General features: G+C 38.3%; 1 protein-coding gene across 2 annotated transcripts in view; it reads right to left on the bottom strand.

Moving 5' to 3' along the window:
* Window positions 1-1774: 1774 nt before the first annotated feature.
* nfatc3 (nuclear factor of activated T cells 3) overlaps window positions 1775-26162 on the bottom strand; it is a 36982-nt gene continuing 12594 nt past the window's right edge. Inside the window, 10 exon segments of one of the 2 annotated variants that reach the window (NM_001142074.1) lie at window positions 1775-2290; window positions 2936-3205; window positions 4525-4878; window positions 5260-5499; window positions 9628-9754; window positions 13200-13255; window positions 15744-15884; window positions 18139-18311; window positions 19550-19749; window positions 22189-22351. In NM_001142074.1, the coding sequence (NP_001135546.1) occupies window positions 3171-3205; window positions 4525-4878; window positions 5260-5499; window positions 9628-9754; window positions 13200-13255; window positions 15744-15884; window positions 18139-18311; window positions 19550-19749; window positions 22189-22351 (1489 nt within the window). In that variant the 3' untranslated portion in view covers window positions 1775-2290; window positions 2936-3170. 2 annotated transcript variants of the gene reach the window in all.

Here is a 26162-nt window from a genome sequence, read left to right as displayed (position 1 = left end):
CAAAATTTTGTGATGAAAAAAACCATGCAAAAAAACACCCTGCATGACAAAAGTCCACCGATTCAATGCATTGACCAATGTATTTTGTGTGCAAAAAATGCCATAAAAAATGGCCCCTGACTTCAACGCATTTTGCGGAAAAAAACATGTCTGTTGATTTGTTTCAATATGCGTTTCAAAAACCTTTTGAAAAAGCAATACCATCTCAAACACAGATAATTGTCATTACCAGATGAAGACACCATGGGAAAAAAAGTAGTTTTAGTTACTATACACAGAAAGTTGCAATTGAGAGCAGTGGATGAGCTCATAAAGCAATTTGGCATTAGTAAAAATTAAGTGCTGTGCCTCAACCAACTCTAGTTTATAAATGGAAACAGTCCTCTTCTCCCTGGAATGAGTAGACTTTGCACCATTTCTGAGGAATGTTGCTCTTAGTCATTTTAGATTATTGTTAATAGCTAGAGGTTTTCTGTGTGAAATCTGCTAGTATGTCATACATAGCATGAGAAATTGAACTGCAAAAACAGGAATTCCAGAATTGTTTATGATAATGGGCAATGTAATCAAACACTATAAATGTATACTACACTGCAACAAATAGTTTAGCTGGAAGGTCTGAAACTTAACAGTCACTGTGGCTCCATGGCACAATAGTTGACCACTGAAGCACAAACTTTCAAGACTTTTTTTATCATTTCAAAATTCAGTTCATGCCACTATAAGGTGTACACCTTCAATGTTACTCATGGGCCACAATCGTAGGTCTTATTTAGACTTGTTGAAGCCAGATCTTAGTAACAATGTCAGAAATTGTAAGTTGAATATCAGGGGAGGAGAGCTTAGAATCTTGTAGCAGCTAAGTATTGGCAACTGGTAGGAAAATACTGAGGGCCTAGCAAATAACAGCTCTGTGCAGTTACCCAGTGGTGGATTGTAGTGTTTATATTGGGTTTGCATAAAACTACAATTGTCTGAAAGCCTTGTTGCACCTACATTCCCCCCCCCCAAGGGGCGCCTGCTGTGGTGCCCACCACCCTCCCCCGAACTTGCATACAAAATTGTTACCTTCGGACACATTGAGGGGGGGGGGGGGAGATCAGTGGCCTGGGAAAGCACATCAGGGATCTTACTTGGGCCCACCGGGGCCTGACAGATTTTTTTTCCTAGTGCTCCGCCGGCCCAGTCTGACCCTGCCTACATCTCCCACCTATTTAGTCCCAAACAATGGTTTCACATAAAGAAAGAATCCCTTTAAGTCTGACAGAAGTGAATAAAGCATTATAATAACCTGTTTGGATAGATCACCAGTCTCCTTCACTAGAGAAGAATTATTATAGGTGTTACCCAAAAGAGAACATCGACCCTTTGATTGGTTGGTAAACCTTTGTAATGTGATTTGATTTTCCCATCTTCTTTTACAGGTGTTACTACCATGAGTCTTGAAGGGAAAGAGAAGTAAATAGAGTCTGCTGTATTTGGATTTCTGTTGAATCTGTTAGTGTTAATTTATTTTGCTGTGTTAATAGAGCTTCTTTCCTATTAAGCATTACAGCTTTTAGTCTAGGCATCTACTTGTGTGCTTCTCTATATTCCATGAAGAAATGTCAAATAATCTCATGTCATGAGATGGATAATGATCCAATATTTTTTCACCAAATTACTCTTCACACTAAGGAGGAGATTTTTAGTGTGTGCGATGCTTTTCATTTAACATCATATTCATACAAAATACTCCAATATTCTAAATATTTATGTAGCCATGAAACATGAATTGTGATTTCCGACAATTATTTATTTTAGTTACACCCTGTATTTTGAATAGTCAGAGAACATTTAACACTGGTTTAAATTGATCCAACACAAGAGCCTGTTAGGGATCATTATAAATGAGGCAAGACTCAAAGTGCAAAAAACAAGCCTAAAGCACTAAGGGGAAGATTTATTAAAGTGTAAATTAGAGCTTATCGCATTAAAATTCTACCATTCTCTATTTATTCCTATGGGATTTGTAGCAGTATATTCATCAAATTGTACATTCTGTAAAAAAAGGCCATAGAAATCTCAGGAAAAATCAAAAGTGGTGGAATTTTACTGCGCTAAGCTTTAATTTCGAACTTTGATAAAGCTGCCCCTAAGGTGGTAATGTAGTAAATGTTCTTAAGTTTGCTACTTGTCTAGTAACCCATAGAAACTAATTAGCAGGTAGGATTTACTGGCCAGCTGATTCAAAGCAAACACCTGGTTAGTTGCTATGACTTACTAAATCTAGGCAAACTTAGGCTGATGCCACACACGGCGTAGGGCTGATTTTTTCGGCAAGCGGAAAAACGCTTGCCGAAAATTCAGCCCTACGTCTGCTACTTGTGCCTGCACCCGAATGAATGAGATACGCTCGGGTGCAGGCACATGTAGCCGATATACGCATGAAAATGCGAGAGAATGCAAAGTCTCGCGTTTTCATGCGTATATTGGCTACATGTGCCTGCACCCGAGCGTATTCCATTCATTCAGGTGCAGGCACAAGTAGCAGGCGTAGGGCTGAGTTTTCGGCAAGCGTTTTTCTGCTTGCCGAAAAAATCAGCCCTACGCCGTGTGTGGCATCAGCCTTACATCACCCTACAATGCACTTGCCTGCCACAGATGCAACGGATTGTGCTCTCAGAATGGAGTGCAAATAGTTGCACCTGTTTCTGTATTAGGTCTTCTTGTGCCTGGCAATTATGCATAGATGAGAGGAGTACAGGGGCAGGACCTAGACATTCCCTCACACACATCTTACTTGCTTGTGATTTGTTATGTGAAAAAGTAGTGCCTAGGGACACAAGCTCTGTACAAAATGCATCACTGAAGACAAAACTAGCACAAGGGTACAGAGTGTAGTATCTCTGCCCCAACACCAGGCAAAAATGCCAAGTGTACTGCATGCTGATGCTGGTGCAAATGGCGCACATTAGTGCATGTAGCACCTGATGTTCTATCATGATTTCCAATTTACCATTTCTCTGAATTTTGTGGGACATAAAAGCCAGAAGCATACAAATCTGTGGTTCATAAATAAATGTTCAGAAATATAGAGAGGAATTTATCTTCACAAGTTCTCTCCATCCAGACAGCGTGATCAGATTCAGATATGCTGTGTTCCAAGGGCTTTTGGCATATCCCTGGCATCAATGAGACATGTCACGTCTTATAATCTCAGCCACTACAAAAGAGAAAGAACAGCATTTATTAATTCAATTAATTTATTAATTCAATCAGTAGTCATCTTAATAAACAGACTTTCAGTGAGGGTATTTTAAATTAAAGGGGTCCTCCACCCCAAATGAGTTGTTTACACAATGAAAAATGTAAATCTAAGCAAAACCTAAACTTTCCAATTTATACTCATAAAATATTTTCAGTGGTTTTAAATTTATTTACAAATGTAGTTGCAGGTAAAAATATTTGTTTATACCTATATATTATCTGGGTTGGACTCTAAAAGATCTACAGGAAATGTTATTTACCTGTTAAATCAGTCCTTCTGTGTCTCTGATCGGTTTTCTGAGGGGATGGGAGTGGCCTATTTGGAACACACTGAGAACTTTCTATTTACTTACAGCATCACATACAGGCTTTGCCCTTACTTTTTTCCTATTGGATCAATTCATTGGTTGCCTGTGCACTCTAACGAGTTGCATAAATTGAAAGGTCATTGGTTAATTTCTCCTTTGCAATGGCACAGGCAAACAGACTCAGCATATCACAAATCTCACTGACACCCCCCCCCCCCCTCTCCCCCAGCACAGGGTCTATGCAGAAGTGAAGATTGGTCCTTAAAGGGGTTGTTCACCTTGAAATTAACTTTTAGTATGACGTAAAAGACTGCTATTCTGAGACAATTTGCAATTAGTCATTATTTTTTTTTTATTTGTGAGTTTTGAGTTATTTAGCTTTTTGTTCAGTAGCTCCTCAGTAGAGGAAGAAAAATAACTCAAAAACTATAACAAAAAAAATGAAGACCAATTGAAAACTTGCTAAGAACAGGCCATTCTATAACATACTAAAAAAAGTTAACCTGAAGGTGAACAATTCCTTTAATGTGAACTGTTAAATTTGTGAATATTGTGAACAAATAAACACTAAAAGGGGTGTGCTCAGACCCGGGAGTGCAGCAAATGTAAAACAGCCAGACAGATGCTGCTTTTTTTTTTAAATAAAAACTGAAAAAGTTTATTTGATGTATATTGAATTTTTGCTTAGAATTACTTTTCCTTTTAATGAATGGTCCCATTAAAACAAGAGTTTTACTTGCTAATTGTGCTGGGATGCATAAATTGCTGACACAACTTTATATATTACTAATGTAATTATTTATATAGTGCCAACATATTCTGCATATGCCCCAATTCTGTAAAGTTTTGCTGCTTATACACTGAATGATACATTCAATGTATGCACTGAAATATCCACTGATAACCAAAAGTAGCCATATTAAGATTTGTTGCATATGTACTTTTTACAACATACTGCCTGTCTTACCATCATCCAATGTGATGTCCTCAAGGTCTTTAGTCTGAAAGTTTATATCATGGTCCACAAGCTCAGCTTTAATGCCCAGAGACATGTCAGTGGGATGGGATGAAGCAGAGTTCTGTCTGGGGTGAGTAATGGTAGGAGATAGGGAAATACCCCTTAGCCTGCAATCATGTGTGTGAGAAGATGGTTGACCAGTGTGAGGCATGGCAGTAAGAGATGATGACGGTAAGACCGGTATATCTGGACTGAAACACTGGTAAGGCATGGACTGCTTCTGCGGAGATGAATAGATGGAGACTGGATAGTTTTCCATGGTTTCAGGATCAGCAGTGGATGGGGAAGAGCTGGTGCATGGTTCTGAAGTATGATATGAAAGAAAGATTGAAAAGGAGTAAGTGGAATCTCTGTACACAGACTTAAAAGTGAAGGCATGATATTTTGCTTGGCATTATGACACTGGTCGTCCAAGTTCTTGTCATAAACATATTGTACTTCACTGCCAGGTGTATTAGCAAATGTAGTAGATGAAGACACTGAACTAGAGCTGGATGAGTGATATCCTATGTTGGTCCAGTGTGGAACCACTTACATCTTGCTGACATATATAACTGCCATGAACCCTTGACCAAATTATAAGTAGATTAAATCAGCTCATAAAACCAGAAGCAGAAAATGTAGCATCATTTGGCTGCTGTAAAATTAGAGGGTGAAAGTTACTTCCTAAGTAAACATACCTACCTTGAATTTTTGATATTTGGGGAATCTCATGTTTTAGAGAAGAAGTAAATGTTGGTTGTGTAGGGCATTCTACACCAGGTGGAGATGAAGATTTAAGAGTTTTACAAATGGATCTTTGGTCTTGGAAAAGTAGGCTGGTATGGATCATACGAAGATCAGAAATGCCTCTCCCCTTAGCAAGAGAAACTGCTGTAGCTTCTTGCAGATCTCCATCTTCTAAGTTCTCCTGCTTCAGTAAAACTGTGGAGACAGAACAAGGTTTATATGGAAACACTTCAACCATTATAAGTCACATATTTTGGAAAAGTTTATTTTTTTTGTCAACTTTCTTAAGGTGGATTGCTATCCCTTTCTTATTCCTCAACCAGTGCTAATATCTTAAACATTAACTATGCTAATACCATGTTTCCAGAGACCAACCTTACACAGCTAAGGAGCCATTTAATGAAAGCTTCCTTTTTATAGCGCCATAATTTAAATATTGATTGCTGGTTGACTCGATGAAATTTAAAAAAAGACTAGAACATGTTAAAGTAAACAAAGGTCCTGGACCTGATGGTATTGGCCTGGTACTTATATGCTCAGCAAACCACTTAATTTTCTAGGATTTTTTTTTTTATGTCTGGCACAGTGCAGACATCAGTGCAAACCCTAATTCAAATTCATGAGTTTCAGATGCAGGAGAAATATGAATTCAAATATTAATAAACTGGCCCCAAAAACGTGTGCCAGGATAACTGTATGCACAATAGATACTGCCAGACAAATTGAATTGCCCATCCCTACCCAGTCACAGCTTTAGATGTTAAGTGCAACCTGATTTTTCAGGTGATTTTCAGAAATTAAAAAGAAAAAAAAAAACAAAAAACTGTGGGGTTAGCAAAGTTTAGCAGTTTTGGAGAAGTAAGACTTTCTACCCAATCAGTATTTACAAAAAATAAAAAATATATATACGGTATGGGACCTGTTATCCAGAATGCTCGGGACCTGGGGTTTTCTGGATAAGGGATCTTTCCGTAATTTGGATCTCTATAACTTAAGTCTACTAAAAGTCATTTCAATAATGAATAAAACCAATAGGATTGTTTTGCCTCCAATAAAGATTAATTATATCTTAGTTGGGATCAAGTACAAGGTACTGTTTTATTATTACAGATTATTATTTTTTTTAAATTAGAATTATTTGCTTATAATGGAGTCTATGGGAGATGGCCTTTTCATAATTCGGAACTTTCTGGATAACGGGTTTCCGGATAAGGGATCCCATACCTGTATATATTAGTTTTCTAGGGTGAGTGATATTCGTGTCTTTTACTACACATAAATTGCAGGCAGTGGCTCAATATCTTCCCTTAATAGGGGGGTATCGAGGGAAGATATTGAAATGAATTTGAAATTTATTAGTAAGTGCCAGCATGGGTTTATGTTCAATACATTTTGTGTGAAAAATGTTATTGGCTGCTATGAGAAGGGCCAAAATCCTAGACCTACGAGTTGAAGTGGATGTTATCTACCTAGACTGTAGATTTAAAATACAGTTATGGTATCCCTTATCCAGTAATCATATTCAAAATGTCTATGAAGATTTTCATTCATCCAGGTCATGGTATATCTAGTATAAATAAATTTAAAGCAACTGGACTTGTTAAGTAATCATTGAAGACGTTTCACTACTCATCCGAGCAGCTTCTTCAGTTCAACTGACTGGTATGGGAAGTCCTCAGCATATATACTCTTCCACTAATCCAATCACAATGGCACTATGTAACTCTTCAGAAAGGTGACATCTGAAACTCACAGAGGTGTGAATGCTGTGGAGTTACTTTGAAAGGATTACCAAAGTATCATGTAACTCTTCAAACAGGTGTTACTTGTTAGAGTTGCATGAATGGATGTGTGAAGAGTTCTGAAACTGCCGGGGTACAGATGTTAGAACAGCATTGTATGTAGCAGACAGATGGTGTCGAAGTCCCCCGCCTCTGTTAAGGTATGGTTTCTCCACTTTGACATGAATGGCCTCTTTTACACCTCTTTCAAACCAGCGGTCTTCTTTGTCCAAAATTTGGACGTTGCTATTTTCAAAGGAGTGTCCCTTGTCTTTTAGGTGTAGAAATACAGCAGAGTCCTGGCCTGTAGTGTTCGCCCTCCTATGCTGAGCCATTCGCTTGGAGAGCAGTTGCTTTGTTTCACCAAATGTACAGGTCTGTGCACTCCTCGCTACACTGGACTGCGTATACAACATTGCTTTGTTTTTCCTTTGGTGTTGGATCCTTTGGGTGTACAAGTTTTTGTCTCAGTGTGTTGCTAGGTTTGAAAAACACAGGGATGTGGTGTTTGTTGAAAATTCTCCTGAGTTTCTCTGACACTCCTGCTGCATATGGGATGACTATATTGCGCCTTCTCTCTGCCTCAGGATGGTTATTCCTTTTGGTGTTCCTGTTGGGCTTAGTTGCTCTTGTTTTGACAAAGGCCCAGTCTGGGTAGCCACAAGCTTTCAGTGCTCCTCTGAGATGTTTACATTCCTTGTCCTTGGACTCTGTATCAGTTGTCACATTTTCCGCCCTGTGGTGTAGGTACCTAAGCTACATGAATCCATATTGATATAAAAAGCAATCCCACTGGGCTTATTTAGTTTCTAAATGTTTTTTAGCAGATGTAGTAGAAAAGAGTCCAGGTCCAAAGAATTCTGGATGATAGATCCCATACCCGTATTTCTGATACAGTACCCCACAGAAGGTTACTAATTAAATTTAAGAACATTGGCTATAAATATACTATTTCAACTTGCAGATAAAGAATGTTGATGATATTGTTAAAGCATGTTTCTCATGGAACTTAAAGCACTTAGTACATTACTCATTGATAATTCTTACTGTACTCAAAAAGCCTGGGTAAACTGATATGTCCTAAGTCTGCTTTTAAAAGCATCCAGAGACAATGCCTCGGAGCACTGCAGTAATCCAGTCTTCATGATACAAAAACTAGAAGGCATATCATCTGCTGGAATTAGATGTTCTTGCAATGTTTCTGAGATGGAAAATGCTGATCTGATGGTAGCTGACACCAGATGTTTTAGGGAATAATCAGTATCTAGAATCAAATCCAGTCTATGTCCATGGTCTGACAAAACTAGACTTACTCTCCCAAGTTTTCAATCCACTGGCTGTGCTCCCTGCTCTGCCATTTTTCAGGCTGTTCTGTGCTCATCTTCCCCCAGTGACTGAAGGGGAAATTGCCAAACCTCTATTTCATTGTATATTTGCCCTCTCAGTCCTATTCCTTACAATTCAAAATTAAATTCTCAACACATCTCACCAACTGCTCTTCCTCTGCCAGTTCAATCTGTAAACTATCTTTAGCGACATTTTTAACTATTGAGTTTGACATTAAAAGCAGTTTACAACTTTACCCCACCCAACATCTCTGCAATTACCTAAGAGCAGTCACTAACCATTCATAATCTAACGATCTGGCTCTCAACACTTCACATACATAAAGTCAACACTTCCTTCTATGTTCCATCATTTCACCCCTAAAATAAAGACTTGCTCTTAAAGGAACAAGTAACACCAAAAAATGAAAGTGTATAAAAGTAACTAAAATATAATGTGCTGCTGCCCTGCACTGGTAAAAGTTGTGCGTTTACTTCAGAAAGTCTACTATAATTTATATAAATAAGCTGCTATGTAGCCATGGAGGCAGCCATTCAAAGGAGAAAAGGCACAGGCACATAGCAGATAACAGATAAAACACTATTGTATTCTACAGAACTTATCTGTTATCTGCTATGTAACCTGTGCCTTTTCTCCTTTTTTCCAGCTTGAATGGCTGCCCCCGTGGCTACACAGCAGCTTATTATATAAATTATAGTAGTGTTACTGTAGCAAACACACCAGTTTTACCAGTGCAGGGCAACAGTGCATTATATTTTTATTACTTTAAAGCTTTCATTTTTTGGTGTTACTGTTCCTTTAAGGGCTGTGACACACAGGGAGATTAGTTGCGCTGGGACTAATCTCCCTTGTCGCGGGCGACTAATCTCCCCGAAATGCCATCCCACCGACTACAATGTAAATCACCAGTGGGATGGCATACACATCGGCACAAAACTTCAACGACTTCAGCAAATCGTGGCACTGTGTATGCCATCCCACCAGCGATCTCCCCATGTGTCACAGCCCTAAGAGTAAATGTAAATAAACAGTTGTCTGTTTCCAACCCAAATTGGCTAGGTGATTCTGTAATAAAGGAGCAAAGAGAGGGTGCATAGCTTGTTAAAGGGATAAGGAAGCATACTGAAACCTCTTTCTTTTCATACAATTTAACACCAATAAATCGCTAATAAAAAACACATTTTTGGTAACAGACCTGGAGTGTAGTTGAATCTCTGAGACTGACTTCTTTTTCTTTTTCCGTTACACACGTAAAACTGCACTTGGACGTCTGCTGCTATAGTCTTGTTGTGATATGCTGGTATTTCCACAACTATATTATTCTGAAAAACAGCATCATTTTGTATCTTTACATCAGTGCTGAAGATTTACACCTTATTTATTTTGCCAATGTTGTTGACAATAACCTTTTTCTAACTTTGATAAATTAAGATTTACTATTAAAAGAGACGCTGGCACCACATAATAAACTACATCCTTTGAATTACTCTCAGGTAATGTAATGTTGTTAATGTTTTTTAGGAAAACAGCAGATCTGTACAGGTGAAGATCTTGGTTGCTCTCTAGGATTTTATTACTGTTGATTCATTTCTATATATCTTACCTGTCCTACTCATTCACCAGTATCTGCTATTAAAACTTGAAAATGCCACCAACATGAAACCCCCTTTGCAGATGGGTGAATTTGCATCAATACCCATTTTTGTAAGGGGTGTAAAATGAAAATCCATAACAAGGGTCCTTAATTTGCCCAACTGTAAATAGTTTTTATTCACCAAACATAAGATATAAGGGGAAGGAAAAAAATCTGCATTCTGTTTTTGCCAAATAAATAAGAATGTTTGTTTAATCATTTGAAAAGTCATTTTGGTCACTGCAGAATAACCTTTACCTGTGTATCCACAAACAGTGAGAAACCTTTTTGTTTGTTTCAGTTTCTCACAGCTTGTTTGTGGATACACAGGTCCTTGAGGTCATGCTGCAGTGAACGAAATGTTGGACTTTGACTAGCGTTTACTTAATCACACGCAAAGACCATTTTTTTTGCTTTGTCTTTTATAAAGTGAGGCCTTTAATATTTGAAAACATTAATGATCAGCTGCAATTAAATCTGAAAAGAGGACTCAAATATAACCTCAGAGAAAGGTAAGTGAACAAAACAGCAAATGCACTATTTTGTCTTAATCCTGCCCCATGGTAAGTGCTCACTCTACAATGAATAGATCACTAAATACCCCCACAGGGTGATAATTTATGGAAATCAATATACAACTTGTTAAAAAAGATAGAGACTTTCAAACATTGCCTTATGGTGAGCACCCACTGTGTGATGGAGAGATCACCACCTTTTATATAAAGAAGGATGATATGTACCAGGTCCTTTGTTGCATTATCAAGTATAGCATAAAAGGTAATTCCATTCAGGTAGCTGAGACTAATCCAATAAAGTTATTTTTAGCACAAATGAATGCAGTGCATCGACAGGTAAAATTTTCAAACCTGGTGATCAAAGAATTAACAGATATATATGGCACAAAGGCAACTGTCAGGATGGCCAGCTCAACATACACATAACAAATATTTACAGTATGTGTATAAAGCTTAAATGATATTACTGCTACAGACCATTTCTGTACCAACCATGAATGAATAACAACTACAATGATACAAAAAAAGATCCTATTTAAAGCACTGCTAATTATGTGCACAATGATGTTCAGAATGAGAAATAATTTTAGCACTTTAGAAATGGCACAGATTTCTATGCTCAGATAAGGTATATGGCCACATTTGTATTCTGGCCAGGTAGTAAATATGGTTCTATAATCCCTGTACATTGCACATCTTCCCCCACCACCACTATTTACAGCTTACATAGGTTTGAGGTTTTGGTCAAATCTACATGAAGCTAAAGGAGGAGTAACCAGTGATTTACTACTGAAATTAATAGTATGTATGTACAGTTGATATAAAAAGTCTACACACCCCTGGTAAAATTTCAGGTTCCTGTGCTGTACAAAAATGAGGCAAAGATAAATCATTTCAGAACTTTTTCCACCTTTAATGTGACCTATAAACTGTACCACTCAATTGAAAAACAAACTGAAATCTTTTAGGTTGAGGGAAGAAAAGCAAAAAAACTAAAATAATGTGGTTGCATAAGTGTGCACACCCTCTACTAACTGGGGATGTAGCTGTGTTCAGAATTAAGCAATCACATTCAAAATCATGTTAAATAGGCATACACCTGCCATCATTTACAGTGCCTCTAACCCCAAATAAAGTTCAGCTGCTCTAGTTGGTCTTTCCTGACATTTTTATAGTCGTATCCCACAGCAAAAGCCATGGTTCACAGAGAGCTTCCAAAGCATCAGAGGGATCTCATTGTTAAAAGATATCAGTCAGGAGAAGGGTACAAAAGAATTTCCAAGGCATTAGATATACCATGAAACACAGTGAAGACAGTCATCATCAAGTGGAGAAAATATGGCACAACAGTGACATTACCAAGAACTGGACGTCCCTCCAAAATTGATGAAAAGACAAAAAGAAAACTGGTCAAGAAGGCTACCAAGAGGCCTACAGCAACATTAAAGAAGCTGCAGAATATCTGGCAAGTACTGGTTGAGTGGCAAGACGAAATCCTTTTCTTACGAAGAAAAACACATCTGAAGCCTCCCAAAAGCATGTGGGAAAAGATGTTATGGTCTGATGAAACCAAGGTTGAACTTTTTGGCCGTAATTCCAAAAAATATGTTTGGCGCAAAAACAATACTACACATCACCAAAAGAACACCATACCCACAGTGAAGCATGGTGGTGGCAGCATTATGCTTTGGGGCTGTTTTTCTTCAGTTGGAACTGGGGCCTTAGTTAAGATAGAGGGAATTATGAACAGTTTCAAATACCAGTCAATATTGGCAAAAAACCTTCAGGCTTCTGCTAGAAAGCTGAACATGAGGAGGACAACGACCCAAAGCATACATCCAAATCAACAAAGGAATGGCTTCACCGGAAGAAGATTAAAGTTTTGGAATGGCCCAGCCAGAGCCCAGACCTGAATCCAATTGAAAATCTGTGGGGTGATCTGAAGAGGGCTGTGCACAGGAAATGTCCTCGCAATGTAAAGAAGAGTGGGCAAATCTTGCAAAGTCAAAATGTGCCATGCTGATAGACTCATACCCAAAAAGACTGAGTGCTGTAATAAAATCAAAAGGTGCTTCAACAAAGTATTAGTTTAAGGGTGTGCACACTTATGCAGCCACATTATTTTTAGTTTATTTGGTTTTCTTCCCTCCCCCTAAAACAGGGGTGGGCAAAGTTTTTGGCTCACGGGCCACATTTACTCACCCCCGGGCCGGGCCGGACCGGGCCAGGGCGGGCAGGGCCAGGCCAGCGTTACGCCCCCTTCGTCTCTTTAATTCCGGCCCGCCAATGACACCAAGTCTCGCGTGATGAGACTTGGCGTCGTCGGCGGGCCGGATGAAAAAGGCCAAGAGGCGGGATGTGGCCCGCGGGCCGTAGTTTGCCCACCCCTGCCCTAAAAGTTTTGTTTGTTTTTCAATTGAGTGGTACAGTTTATAGGTCACATTAAAGGCATTTATCTTTATCTCATTTTTGTACAGCACAGGAACCTGACATTTTATCAGGGGTGTGTAGACTTTTTATATCCGCTGTATGCATGCATTGCACTGTATCTATAAAACAACATATTGTTAACAAATAGCTCTAACTATTGTTAACAAATAAGAATTTCAAAATTCTTACCATCTGACATTTTTTAAATACAGTCTTTCCTTCTGCTTCCCAATGTGTGCATCCGTCTAGAAAAAAGCAAGATCAACATCATAACTAAAGTGAATAATGTCAATAGATATCTTGCCTGTGTAATACAGCAGCAGCACTACCTGCATAAATGTGGATATACTAGATTTATCTGTGTTTAACATGAATACTTTGAGAATGCATCTACTCAACTAGGTTTAGTGTAACTGAATGCACAGGAGCTCCCTAACTTACGCTTGATGACAAGCAATATTGGGGAAGGGGAATGCCTATTTGTGCTGAAGAACGCAGGAAGCTGTGGATCTCTGTTTTGAAATTTTGGAACAGACAAACGCAGTGTGCACAGTGGAAAAACAGGGGCATTGCAACCCCCTCCTCCACCCTATCAGAGAACAGAGTTCGTCAGCATTGTTAAGTCCATCTTAGGATGGTCTGGGTTATGCACTTCAAAGACTTGACCTACACCATAAAGGCTGTAAAGCTCTGTAAAAAAGCACAACCAATTAACTTACAGCGCAAGTGATATCTATCAGGAACAAGCAGGAACTTTGAAGTAAATTAATTAATAGAAGTACACATGGGGACAGTGTTTTGTGTTCACAAACACTTTGTCAAAGGCCTAAGATTGTGACTGTTTGTGAACACGAAACGCGTAATAAAGTACTCCAAGGGTAGTGGCACACTGGGAGGTTAGGCGCCTGGGATAAATCTTCACTACTGCAGGCGACTAATCTCCCCGATATGCCATCCCACCGGCAAGAATGTAAATTGCCAGTGTGATGGCATATGCATCGCTTCGGTTTCCAAAATCGCCCAAAGTTTCCTTGCGAGGCAACTTCGGGCGACCAAAGCGATGCATATGCAATCCCACTGGCAATTTACATTCTTGCTGGTGGGATGGCATATCGGGGAGATTAGTTGCCCGCGACAGTGAAGATTTATCACGGGCGACTAATCTCCCTGTGTGCCACTGCCCTAATAAAGCTATTTTTTAACCAAGAATTCTGCCTGAAGATTTGCTCAGTGTGTGCCTGCTCTTCAAAAAGATGAGATATCAGCTCTATGACACTGCCCTAAATCGGTATTGCGTATAAGTGGGGTAATACTGGTATGATTTAGCCAGATTAAGACAGCCAACACTGTTGGATATGGGACGGGCTTTGTCCCAATATCAAATGCGCAACTTGCATCAGGCACTAAAGCTAAAAATATTAAATATTATATAAAATTGATGTGGGACTAGGTGGGCAAGCGGAGGTGTAGGATTGAACGTGGGGGGGTTGAGGTGAATTGGAGCCAGCATGGAGAGGCGCTGGGACACAGGGAGAGCTCAGAGTGAATTATATAAATCACCCACTATACACATTTATGCACACCAATGTATTCACCTCCCCGTATCCAACAGCATCAGTTGTCTCAATCTGACTAAAAAAATACCAGTATTAGCCCACCTATAATGATATAGGGCAATGTCATAGGGCTGTTGAGATGCAGATCTGCTCCCTTACCCACCTCAGTAAAACTGCACTGACAAGTACAATATCCGCCTCTTCTGGGCTAAATGAAGCAAAGCCAAGTTGGGATCAGCCCACAAACACACGACAGTGTGCATTTTCAGGCCAATCCCTGCTTGATTCTGCTTCATGTAGCCAAGCAGATGTGGAAGCTGCACTTGCCAATGCAGTTTTACGGAGGTGCATAAGGGATCTGATAATCTGGTAAGTAGAATTGTAGTGTCTTTAGACTCTGCAAACCTTTTAACACAGTCCAGAGGCATTATCTATAGGACATTTTAGCCCCAGATTTAGCAATTGGATATGGGCACTTTATGCTCACACACATGCTAAGGTTTTGGTGATCTGAAGGCTATCTGCTGGTATTAAGCTTGAGAGAGGCACCCATCAGGGGTGTTCACCCTCTCAAGTGCTGGCACTAACACCCTAGCCATTTGTATCACAGCAAATAAGAAATTAAAGGTCTGTGTATTGGTATATTAAGAAAGTCTCCTGACAGTAGTCTCTGATTTTGTACTCTCTGACAGTACTCAGGATTAAAGATAAATCATGACAAGGCAGTTATTTTCCATATAGACCCTCTCCCCCAGGAACCCCACGTGCCATACGACAACTCCAGGAGGTGAATTAATTTAGATACCTTGGAATAATAATACACATAGAAGCTTGAGAAATTAAATTAAACCATGTGGTGCAGGCACTAAACACTAAAGTTTCAGTTCGGCAAGTTTCTATATGTCTTGCACAACTCCCCTGTAATCTCGAGGGCATAATGCTTTGTGGGAGTGGATACTATTTAGAAGATTTTTATTGGCAGGGATTGGTGCGATTGCTCTACTGCATTTTCATGATGTTGGACATGGCTGCTGCAACAGGAGCAAAAGCATCAAAACTTTACAAAAGATTTCTAGAAAAGTACTGACATTATACATTCTTTTTCCAAAGAGCCAGTAATATTTTTTCTTTAAAAGGGGATGTTCATGTCATATATAAATGTTGCATATTTACTTACCTTGTCCTTTCTCAAGGAAGATCACCTTTGAATCTGGCATGAAATTGGATCCTGTTATTACCAACTCCAATCCTCCATTCACTGAGCAGCTGTTTATACTATATTTTTCAACTTGTGGTAACTCCTGAGCAGAACGTTGTGCTGGTTTTGAAAGGAGAATACAAATGTTTAATTTTGCTAAACAGAGGAAACTGATATTACATTTCCAATTACACATTTCAAGCAATATATATATATATATATATATATATATATATATATATATATATATATATAAGTGCCATGTGGTATGAGACACAGTAGGAAGGAGGTCCCTGCCCCGTAGAGCTTACAATCTGATATATATATATATATATAACAAAGACCAGCAACTCCGGGATTTCTTGTGAAAAATCAAAACATGTATTCATAAACAGCCGACGTAACGTTTCGGTCCCCATTGGGACCTTTCTCAGGGCATCCATGCCTTGTAACACACATCTTTAAATCACCAAAAACCAGTAAATCAATAGGAAGTGACAAAACCTGTTTTGCACGTGCACTTTCTGTATATATGTCGATGTATGGTTGAAAAAGTACTTTATGTTGCACATTAACCTCTCGCTGTAAATGTTTACTGCATGGAATTTTATATGAAGGTTTATATGATATTATGCATACCTGTAATTATTGGACTAACAATCTTCACTAAGTCACTTTATTATGTTAATGCTGCTTAACACTTTATTAGGCTGATGTTGCCTAGCTCTGAACACTTTACAGCACTTTTCAGCACTTTCACTTGCTTTATGGCTTCAGCCACTTTATGGCAGCACACTGTGATGTCACTTCCTATTGATTTACTGGTTTTTGGTGATTTAAAGATGTGTGTTACAAGGCATGGATGCCCTGAGAAAGGTCCCAATGGGGACCGAAACGTTACGTCGGCTGTTTATGCTACTTTGAATACATGTTTTGATTTTTCACAAGAAATCCCGGAGTTGCTGGTCTTTGTTATACTATATATATATATATACATATATGTATTTATTGTATTTATTTATTATATCACTTGTCCTCCCTGTGTGTAATTTTGTATTCTGTAAGACTGTACAGCGCTGCGTACCCTTGTGGCGCTTTATAAATAAAGTTATACATACATACACACACATATATATATATATATATATATATATATATATATATATATATATATATATATATATTATATATAGTTATGCATTTTGGTTACAAAAATATACAAGCCACTTATACCATAAATGGGATTAAGTGAGACACATCCTTGATGGAATAGTATCTGGGGGTACTAGTTGATATGAACTCAGCTGTAGAAAACAATGCCAATCAGCAGCAGGAAGGGCCATCATGCTTTCCTGTATTAAAAGAGGTATACATTCATGGGAGGAGAGGGTAATACTACCTCTTTACAAAGCACTGGTAAGGCCCCATCTAAAAAAATGCAGTGCAGTTTTGGTCTCCAGTCCTTAAAAAGGATATTAATTAAACAGAGAAAGTCCAAAGAAAAGCAACTAAGTGATAAAGGGAATGGAAGATCTCAGTTCTGAGTTAAACAGATTGTTCACCTTCAGACAGAAGCCCAAAAGTTAACAGCCCATGGAGGTATTAAAAAACATTTTCTACTGATAATGGTTTTTAAAATGAGATTTACCAAGATATTTAGCATTGCTGTTCCTCTTTGCCAGTCCTGAATAAATCTCCAATTCCCTGTCCAGTTTGGTTTCCTGAAAAACCAGAAGCTATATTGCACGTGTCTACTGGTTAATTCACACATCACTGACCAACTGGCTGGCACACTTGAGCCAATCAGATCAATGACATGCAAATAAAAGGGACATGTGCAGAAGCACTGGATCCCAAGTTAACTATTTTGGTGAAGATTTTCCAGGACTGGAAAAGAGGAGCTGCAGACATAAATATTTTGGTAATGCTTTATTTTAAAAATAACATCAATTAGAAAAATGTTTGTAATGGCATGGGCCCTTTAAAGTTCGCTAAGTCAAAGTTATATATGCTGGAGAAGAGGTGCTTATGGAGGTAAATGATTACTTTGTATAAATATACAAATAAACTCTTTGATGCTTTATTTACCAGTAGGTCCTTCCAGTGAGCGCAAGGTCACCGGAGGCTGCAGGGAAATTACAATAAGGAAAGCCTAACAAACTGGCACTCCCCACGGTATTAGCCTTTTCTTGTCCTTTAAAGACATCTTTAATCCTGATTGTAACTACAATAGTGGAGTGATTTTTGTTGTATGGTAAGGCCTGCATGTTGACAATAAGCTTGTGAGGTCATGGTAAATCTAAAAAAACAAACAAACAAAAAAAACTACTGAACAGAAAGACTGCTGAGTCACTGTTCCAGTAATAATACTTACAACATTCAATGGGGACAGAAGCTGCTTGCAGCGACAGGACCTTCCCACTGGTTTGGGGTATGTGTACTCTGAACACCAGGCGAACACGTGTATTCTTTCTACCAATGTCAGTCTCACCCTTCCTTAGTTCAATGTCTGAATTTCGCAGTTTCAATATACCAGCACAATCAATGCTATAATACAAGAGTAGCAAAAGAACATTCATAATGTTTTAAAAAGATAGTTCAATCACACAACTATACTTTGTTTATTTTTAAAATAAGACAGTTCGTAAACATTGGTTTATTCACATAATTTATTCACATTTACCTGTGATCAGTAACAACAAAAACAATATGAAATAGTAATATAATAATAATAATAATTTTACCCTTTTACTACAAGCCATTTTTTTGTATACCTTGGAAGCCAAGGAAGGACATTTTCAACATTTTGGGCAATTTCATTTATGAGCATTTTATGGATACAACCTTTAGTCTACCTAAAATAAATGGCACAGTCATAATACAGAGAAATACGTTAATATATATCTATGTAAACAAAACGGATTTGTAAAGCTCCATATCTCCCCTTCAAAGGCAATACCATATGTGCATCCCTGCAAGGATGACACTTCCTGAATTGGTTCAATTGTCCTACAAAGTTTAGGGTCATCATTGGCAAACAAAAAGATTATTTCTTAGGTGGGCATCTTATTTAGTAAATAGTTCCTGACTGTTGTGGGCAGGCCTCACCTGCACCTTATATAAGTATAAGGGTTGTAGTTTCCAGAATGCCTGGAACCTGGGGTTTCCCAGACATGGAGTCTTTATTTCAATTGCAGCACCCTCCTAACGTTAAAATAACTTTTAAATTAAGCAAGAGCATCAGTATAGATTGATGGCGTAAGCAGTTTTATCTGGGCATCTTACAGTACCCCCACACAAAAATTTGTGGGTGACTCACCACACAACCTTGTGGGTCTCCTATATAAAGGAAGAAGGCTCAGGCCCCCCTATGGCCACAGGGCCTGCTTCCTCTAGTATAGATCTATATTAGCTTAGGTATAGTCACCAACAAGGCCCAGTTATTAAAGAAGAATAGCAAATTATTTTAATTAAATTAATTTTAAATAGGTTTGGAAGCATTACGTCTCTTCCATGCATGTGCATTATGGGCTAATGGAGTGTGCTAAGGTCCGGTTGCTGGTACTGGACAGGAATATAGCTGTGACTAGTACCATGTCAAAAAACTTACCTTGGATGGCTGTGTTAGAGACAATCACTTTTTTGTGATCTGATTGGCCTATCAAAGCAATCCATACCCATATTCTGTAATATATTTTTTGGGGGTAAAAATATTGGCCACTCACAAGAAATACTTCATTACATTATTATGGATACCAAAAAAAAAAAAACCATTGCAAACACACCTGGCAGTCATATTGTTTTCTGGTAGCAGTGGGATTTCCAAAACTTTGGTGTTGGTTATAACAATCTCTTGACTGGCAGTGGCTACAGTTTTCCCGGTGATGCGATGCACCTGGTAAAAGGCATGAGGCCTCACATACCGGTCATCAGCTGTTCCAATAAACATCTGTAAGTTGAGTGGCTTTTCTGTATAACCAGTTAGCTATTAATAAAAAGAAAAAGTTAAAAAGCACATAGATAATATACACAACAACTTGTAAGCTTACTAAAAGAACAAACTCATGTTTAGTAGGAGTGTGGGAACATCTACCCTTGAAATATTTTATCTTTATTTTATCTCATCACTGTCCAGCAGGTTCTTAAGGGCTCTGGCACATGGGGAGATTAGTCGCCCGCGGCAAAACATGTAAGTCGCCAGCGGGATGGCAGACGCGGCGGCGCGATTTCGCGCAAATCGCCGAAAAAGACGATTTTCCGAAATCGTCCCGCCGCGTCTGCCATCCCACCGGCGACTTACATTGTCGCCGATGGGATGGCAGGGGAAGGCAACTCGGGGAGATTAGACGCCCGCGAACAGGGAGTTTTGCCGCGGGCGACTAATCTCCCCGTGTGCCAGAGCCCTAAAATCTGATCAATATCTGAACAATCCCAATCAGGCATCCCAAACTTAATGAGACTAATGCTTAGATCTGTATAGCTGATTAGGCGTAGATTTATTAATTTATTCACAATTCCCATCCCCCCCCACAAAAAAATGTGATGAAGCTCATTTTCTTCCCTGCGTTTTTAGGGTCACCATTTTTCTATTTATGAAAATGATGGAATGGCAGGATTGTAATTGCAGGGATGAAAAGCAATTCTAAAATTAAATGCAACTGCGAAAAAAAAGTTCTATTTTAAAGTTGGAGTTACATTTCCTACTGATTTCTAGGGCATATCAGAAGATTTTAGGCAAAGACAGTTTTAAAAAAAAAAAAAAAAAAAAAAAGCCAAAAGCTTGTCTGCTGACAAGCCGTCGTTTTACTGGAAACACGCCACTACACCTTTCCATTGGGGGGGGGGGTGGCATTTATTTTTTTATGATACATGAAAACCACAACTTTTTCATAATTGTACAAAAGCCAGCATAAAACAAAACAAAAACAAACCCTCTAAAACTACGAAGCAAAGAAAAAAATCTTCCAGTTGTAAAGGGGACATCTGCCATTGACTTTTACATTATCTCGACATGTTTTAGATGGTGTATTTTTGCATTCGGATTTGTCTCATATTTTTTTTTTTGCAACAAAAAATGAAATACAGGTATGTCATAATTTGTTTGATCATTCATTTTTCTACTGTGCGCCTTCCAATTATTGTATGCTTATTTATCTCTCCCTACAAAATGACTACATTAATGCATATATTGATTACTGGTTTCAGCCTACTCAAAGCCCTGGTCCTATTCTATTCCTTTATCTTATCTATATGTGTGGTAAAATTTTAAGCAAAGCCTTTATCCAATATGTCTATGAAGATTCTCATTCATCCAGATCAGTTTTGTTCTTAAAAAACGTTTTTACCACTCATCCAAGTGGCTTTTGCAGTTCAAATGACTGGCAGGGAATTCCCTGGCATTTAAACCCTTGAGGGTAGTATAGCCACAGGCATCCAATCATAAAGGTTCCACTGAACTTATCCAGTTAGGTGTTGGCTGAAACTGACAGGTGAAAGAAGGTATGATCCAGTCACAATGGTACCATGATTCTCATTGATGCATGTACTTTGAAGGATTAACACCTGCATCAATGAGAATCACAGTAAAATTGTGACAGGATCATACCTTTTTTCAGGTGTTGCAGATGTTTCTTTAAGAGCACTCACTTAAAGAGGGAAACGTAACTACAAAGTAATGCATCTTCTGGCAAACTTGCTGTATACCTTATAGTCCACTAAGCTTTGTTATTTAGCATCTAAGACAGCAAAAAGTTTACAAAAAATTAAACCACAACAGTTAAATAAAACTAGGGATGCACCGAATCCTGGATTCAGTTCGGGATTCGGGCCAAATATAGCCTTTTTTTAAGGATTCGGTTTTCGGGCGAATCCACGGTCCTGGCAGAACCGATGCCGCATCCTAATTAGCATACATTTGCATATGCTAATTAGCATTCGGAAGGGTTAAATGGTAGGGGGGAAACAATTTTTCACTGCACACTCCACGCACGGCAATTCTTAACCCTTCCTGATCCTAATGAGCATATGTTAATTAGGATTCGGTTCGGATTCAGCAGAATCCGTCAGGGGGTTCGGTGCATCCCTAAATAAAACACCAATTTATTTAATTAATAGTTAATAAAATATACTTATCCTTTTTTGTTGATAAACTTTTGTTTGATAAACTTGCTTTAACCAGCTACCAAAATTTAAAATTTATTTAATAATCCAATTTAAGCCTTTTCATTGTAAATGGCTTACTAGCACACTTACAATGAAAAGGCTTAAATTGGATTATTAAATAAATAAATTAAAATACAATAAATACTGCGGAGACATTTTTGCAAACTTTTGTATATTAGTTTTTATTTTTCGTACAATATGTTTCTACCCTAAACCAAGATAAACATGAGAGCTTAAGGAAAATTACATCAAAGAAATGTACCTTCACTATAGGGTGATTACCAGTGACTGCCTTAACAGCTCCACGGCTGCCCTCTGTCTCGTAGTGAGCTCGGTGATGTGTCTTTGGCTGCACGTCTACTTTCAGTTCATACTGCCCATACCGGCTAGGCAGTGCCCAATCTAATGGTGGTAAGGATGATGTCCTGAAGGGGACAGAGAGAAATTTGTACATTTTTGCACAAAAAGCAAAAAATTGCTTAGCGGTACATTATTAATCCATTAAAGTTAAATGTACAAAAAATGTGTTACTACACGAGTCCAATATTTTAAGTAGTAAAACTAGAAATAATGATTGTAATGTGCAGCTAATGATTTAAAGGTGACATATAGCTTCACTTTTTCTACCCAATAAACTATTGCCAATACTATAAAATAGAAGAAAACAATTAGATTTTTATACTTTTCAGATCAATTTTCTTTAGCAGGGCAAAAATTAATGCTGTCCCTCCCTTTGGAAGACTTCCAGTTCTAGGTTAAGCACTGCATTCAAGTGGTGCCACCGTCACTATCTTCTTTCTGCTAGGGAGCCTGATCCACTGAGAGAAGGACCCGGCTTGCAGACATGGGAGGCACTATTTATGATGTCATTTTGGTGCGCTTGGGTTCTTCTCTCCAGAGCATCATTTGTCCCGCTCAGCTTCTCTGTCAAAGTGCACATTCTGGTTACTGTTGTCATCGCCCCTGCCTGCTATTTCCCCACATCTCCACTGTTCTAATATATCTTTTATATGGCTCCCTGTCCTAGCCTATGTTTTAAAGCTAACGCAGATAGCTAATACTGGTGGATCAAAGGAAAGGATGTAAAACGGCAATATATTGCAGTTTGGCAAGATTCTTTAATAGGTCCCTTAACATAATATAAACTATCTGATGGTTAAGGATCCATTCTGTGGGTATAGTTTTTTTTTTTTTATATGGATCAATAACTTCTTTTCAAAAATAGCAGGAGCCTTGGGGAGTTGCTAATTGAAAGGGACTTTATTCCTACACAGGAAACCAGGCTAGCAACTTGGCTGACAGTCAGTAATTAATAGGAAGCCACAGTGGTGCTGAATCTTGACCTTGCATTGGTGTGGTTTATATGATACATTTTAGCCATCCCTATACTGGGGAAAAATTGCAACATTTAAATTTTAGACTGCACCTGTGATTTTTTATTTATTTATTTGGCTTGGTGCCTGGGTAGATGAGTCTGTGCTGGTAAGACAGTAACAAGTTTTAATATGACCATGTTCCAGTGTATCAGTTTTTTCCCACAAACTTCAGTAATCCTTAAAATTCTACTAATGTGTATAGCATACACATAGCCATATGTAAAACATAGCCATATGTATCAAGAGCATATATATATTAGCAATAACAACAACATCCGCCTAGTGGGACTTTTTCATATAAAATCATACTAAAATCCTATAGCTTGCTTGTGTGGCTTGCCTGTGTGGGTTCCTTCTGGATACTCCAGTTTCCTCCCACACTCCTAAAAACATACAGACACAGTGACTGGCTCCTGATGAAACTGACCTTAGTGTACGTGATAGAAGCCTTAGTTTGTAAACTCCACCACTGGGGGAAGGACTGATATGAATGATGTATAGTCTCTGTATAGCTCTGCAAAAATGAGCCAGTGTTATAGAAATACTAGGAAAAGATAAATAAGGGTCCTTAGAGTCATTATGGTTTTCTTCTTTAAACTTCTGGTATCTTGGCATAGAAGGTGCTTCTTTTACTTTTCTTTTGGCTTATACTTTTACCTCTCCATATTTGCAGTATCCTTTTCGCCAATATTTTCTTTATCTAAATGATGGACTGAACTGATTTATAGCAGACCATTCATTAGGCTTAAGGCACACATAGCCAACTCAGCTATGTTTTTTTTTTAGGCCGAGAGGAGCAGGCACATGTAGCACAGCGGATTGGTGGTCAGGCTGAAAATGCCTGCTTTTGTGTTTTTGGCCCAAACTCCACTGCATGTGCTCGCACACATGAAGACTTTTACATGCAGATCAAAGGAGCTGGGGGTGGTAATGGATCCCCTTCTCTCAGTCTGGAGGGAAAAAAAATGCAGGCTGACAGCAGAGGAGTCACTGCTGCGTGCGCTCTCTGTCTTAAGCGACTATATGGACAGGACCCTAACTGTGCAATGATTATTAAGCCCTTTTTGTGAGATATTTTTTATTATATAGGTGCCATTGTTATTATCTATACTCAGTATTCTCGGTGTTGGGAGAGGCGATGGGCTCACAGCATGCCATATGTTATAGCTTTAGCAAATTGGTGCTACAAAAAAAAAATAAAATAAAATGAATTTGTCCAACTACACGGCTTGTTAAATTATGATACATTTATCCAATTGCCATAACTGCTATGTATAACTCGCTTATAGTAGCTTTAATAAACAACATCCATCTAAGAGCCATGCATTCCGGATGTTCCAGGTTCGCTGATATAATAAACTTTGGACTGGGAAGCTGCTTACAGACCCCAAGATGATATAGGGAAGGACATACAATGTGCTAAGGAGATGCACTGCAGTTTAACTAAAACCTTAAATCACTCTATCCTTGCCCTAACATAAAAGTTGTTATGACAAAAAATGTTAAAGTGAAAAGTGGTGTAAAATTGTATGTAAAAAAGCAATGATAGTTTTTAAGTAACTTTTAAACGTTAAAGTGATACTGACACATTGATAACCATACAGCCCAACTGTATTTTCATGGCCACAATCCGTTTCTGACAGGAAGGAGAATCACCCACCTTTTACAATGTGCTGGGAAGAACAATTCCTGTAGCCTGGAATACAGTAAATAGTACCCTTGCATACAGGACGCTAACACTGCCCCTTAGAGCAACAGTATTTGTTCTATGTAGAAAGCAGTTAATCTACGTTGAAACTTTGAAGCACTGGGACCTTTCACGTGGTACATTAAAACAAATAAATTTAAAGTTATTTGTTTATGTAATCGTAACTAAAAGCATATTTGACACTTGGAAAAAACTGGAACACTCGAGCAACTATTTTTCTTAAACGCCATCGTATTCCTGCATACATTTTTTTGCAGAAAAAAAAAAAAAAAAAGATACATGTCATATTATTGCATTCATTTTTTATGAGGTTATAAAACTGAAATGTTTTAATGAACTGGGAAAATAAATAAAGTTGTTAAACTTATATTGAAACTTGCCAGCTTTTACTTGGCAGGTTTTTTTCTGGTGAAGAATATTTTTAAGTATATTCACATTTTTACAGGTGATTCACAATAGATTAACCACAATAGTGCAAGCTATAACACTATATTGTCCTCAGCCTGCCTTTAGCCTGAATCCTCTAAATCCCACAATCCTCTGCACAAGTGATATAAAGAAGGAAAGACAATGCATTGTGGGCATGTGTAATGCATTGTGTAGTTCCTGCATGCTCTCTGTAAGATGTGAAGAATTTGTGACATCAATGTTTTAGTCTCTCCTCCCCTGCCAAGATTTCAAATGATGTAGAAAGAGAAGAACTGTTTTGCAGCTGGATTTTAGCATATTAAAATGGTATTTATTCATACTTTTTGTAGGAACAGGTTACAGTGATAGGTATATTAGAGGTTTGTGCTGTGTAGGGCTCTTTGACAAATTTTGGTTTGGAAGCTAGGGTTCCCCTTTAAGTCCTTCTCCTCCTTTCACAATAACTATTGATGGCATGATCATTAACCCTGTTAATTCAGTGCGCTGGTGGTTATCTTTGACCAATCACTCTTCTTCTCTAACCACATTAATGCCACTGCCAAAACTTACTGCTTTTTTATCCACAATATTGCCAAAATATACCAAGTAACTGCTGAAACACTAATCCATGCCCTTATCCTATCCAATTTAGACTATTGTAATCTTCTACTAACCAATCTCCCAGGCTCCCAGCTCTCCCCCCTTGTAATCATTCCTAAACTTTCTACTAACATCCTCCTATTC

Source organism: Xenopus tropicalis, chromosome 4 (genome assembly GCF_000004195.4).
Source record: "Xenopus tropicalis strain Nigerian chromosome 4, UCB_Xtro_10.0, whole genome shotgun sequence".
NCBI lineage: Eukaryota > Metazoa > Chordata > Amphibia > Anura > Pipidae > Xenopus > Xenopus tropicalis.
This window is presented reverse-complemented; position numbering and strand designations above follow the sequence as displayed.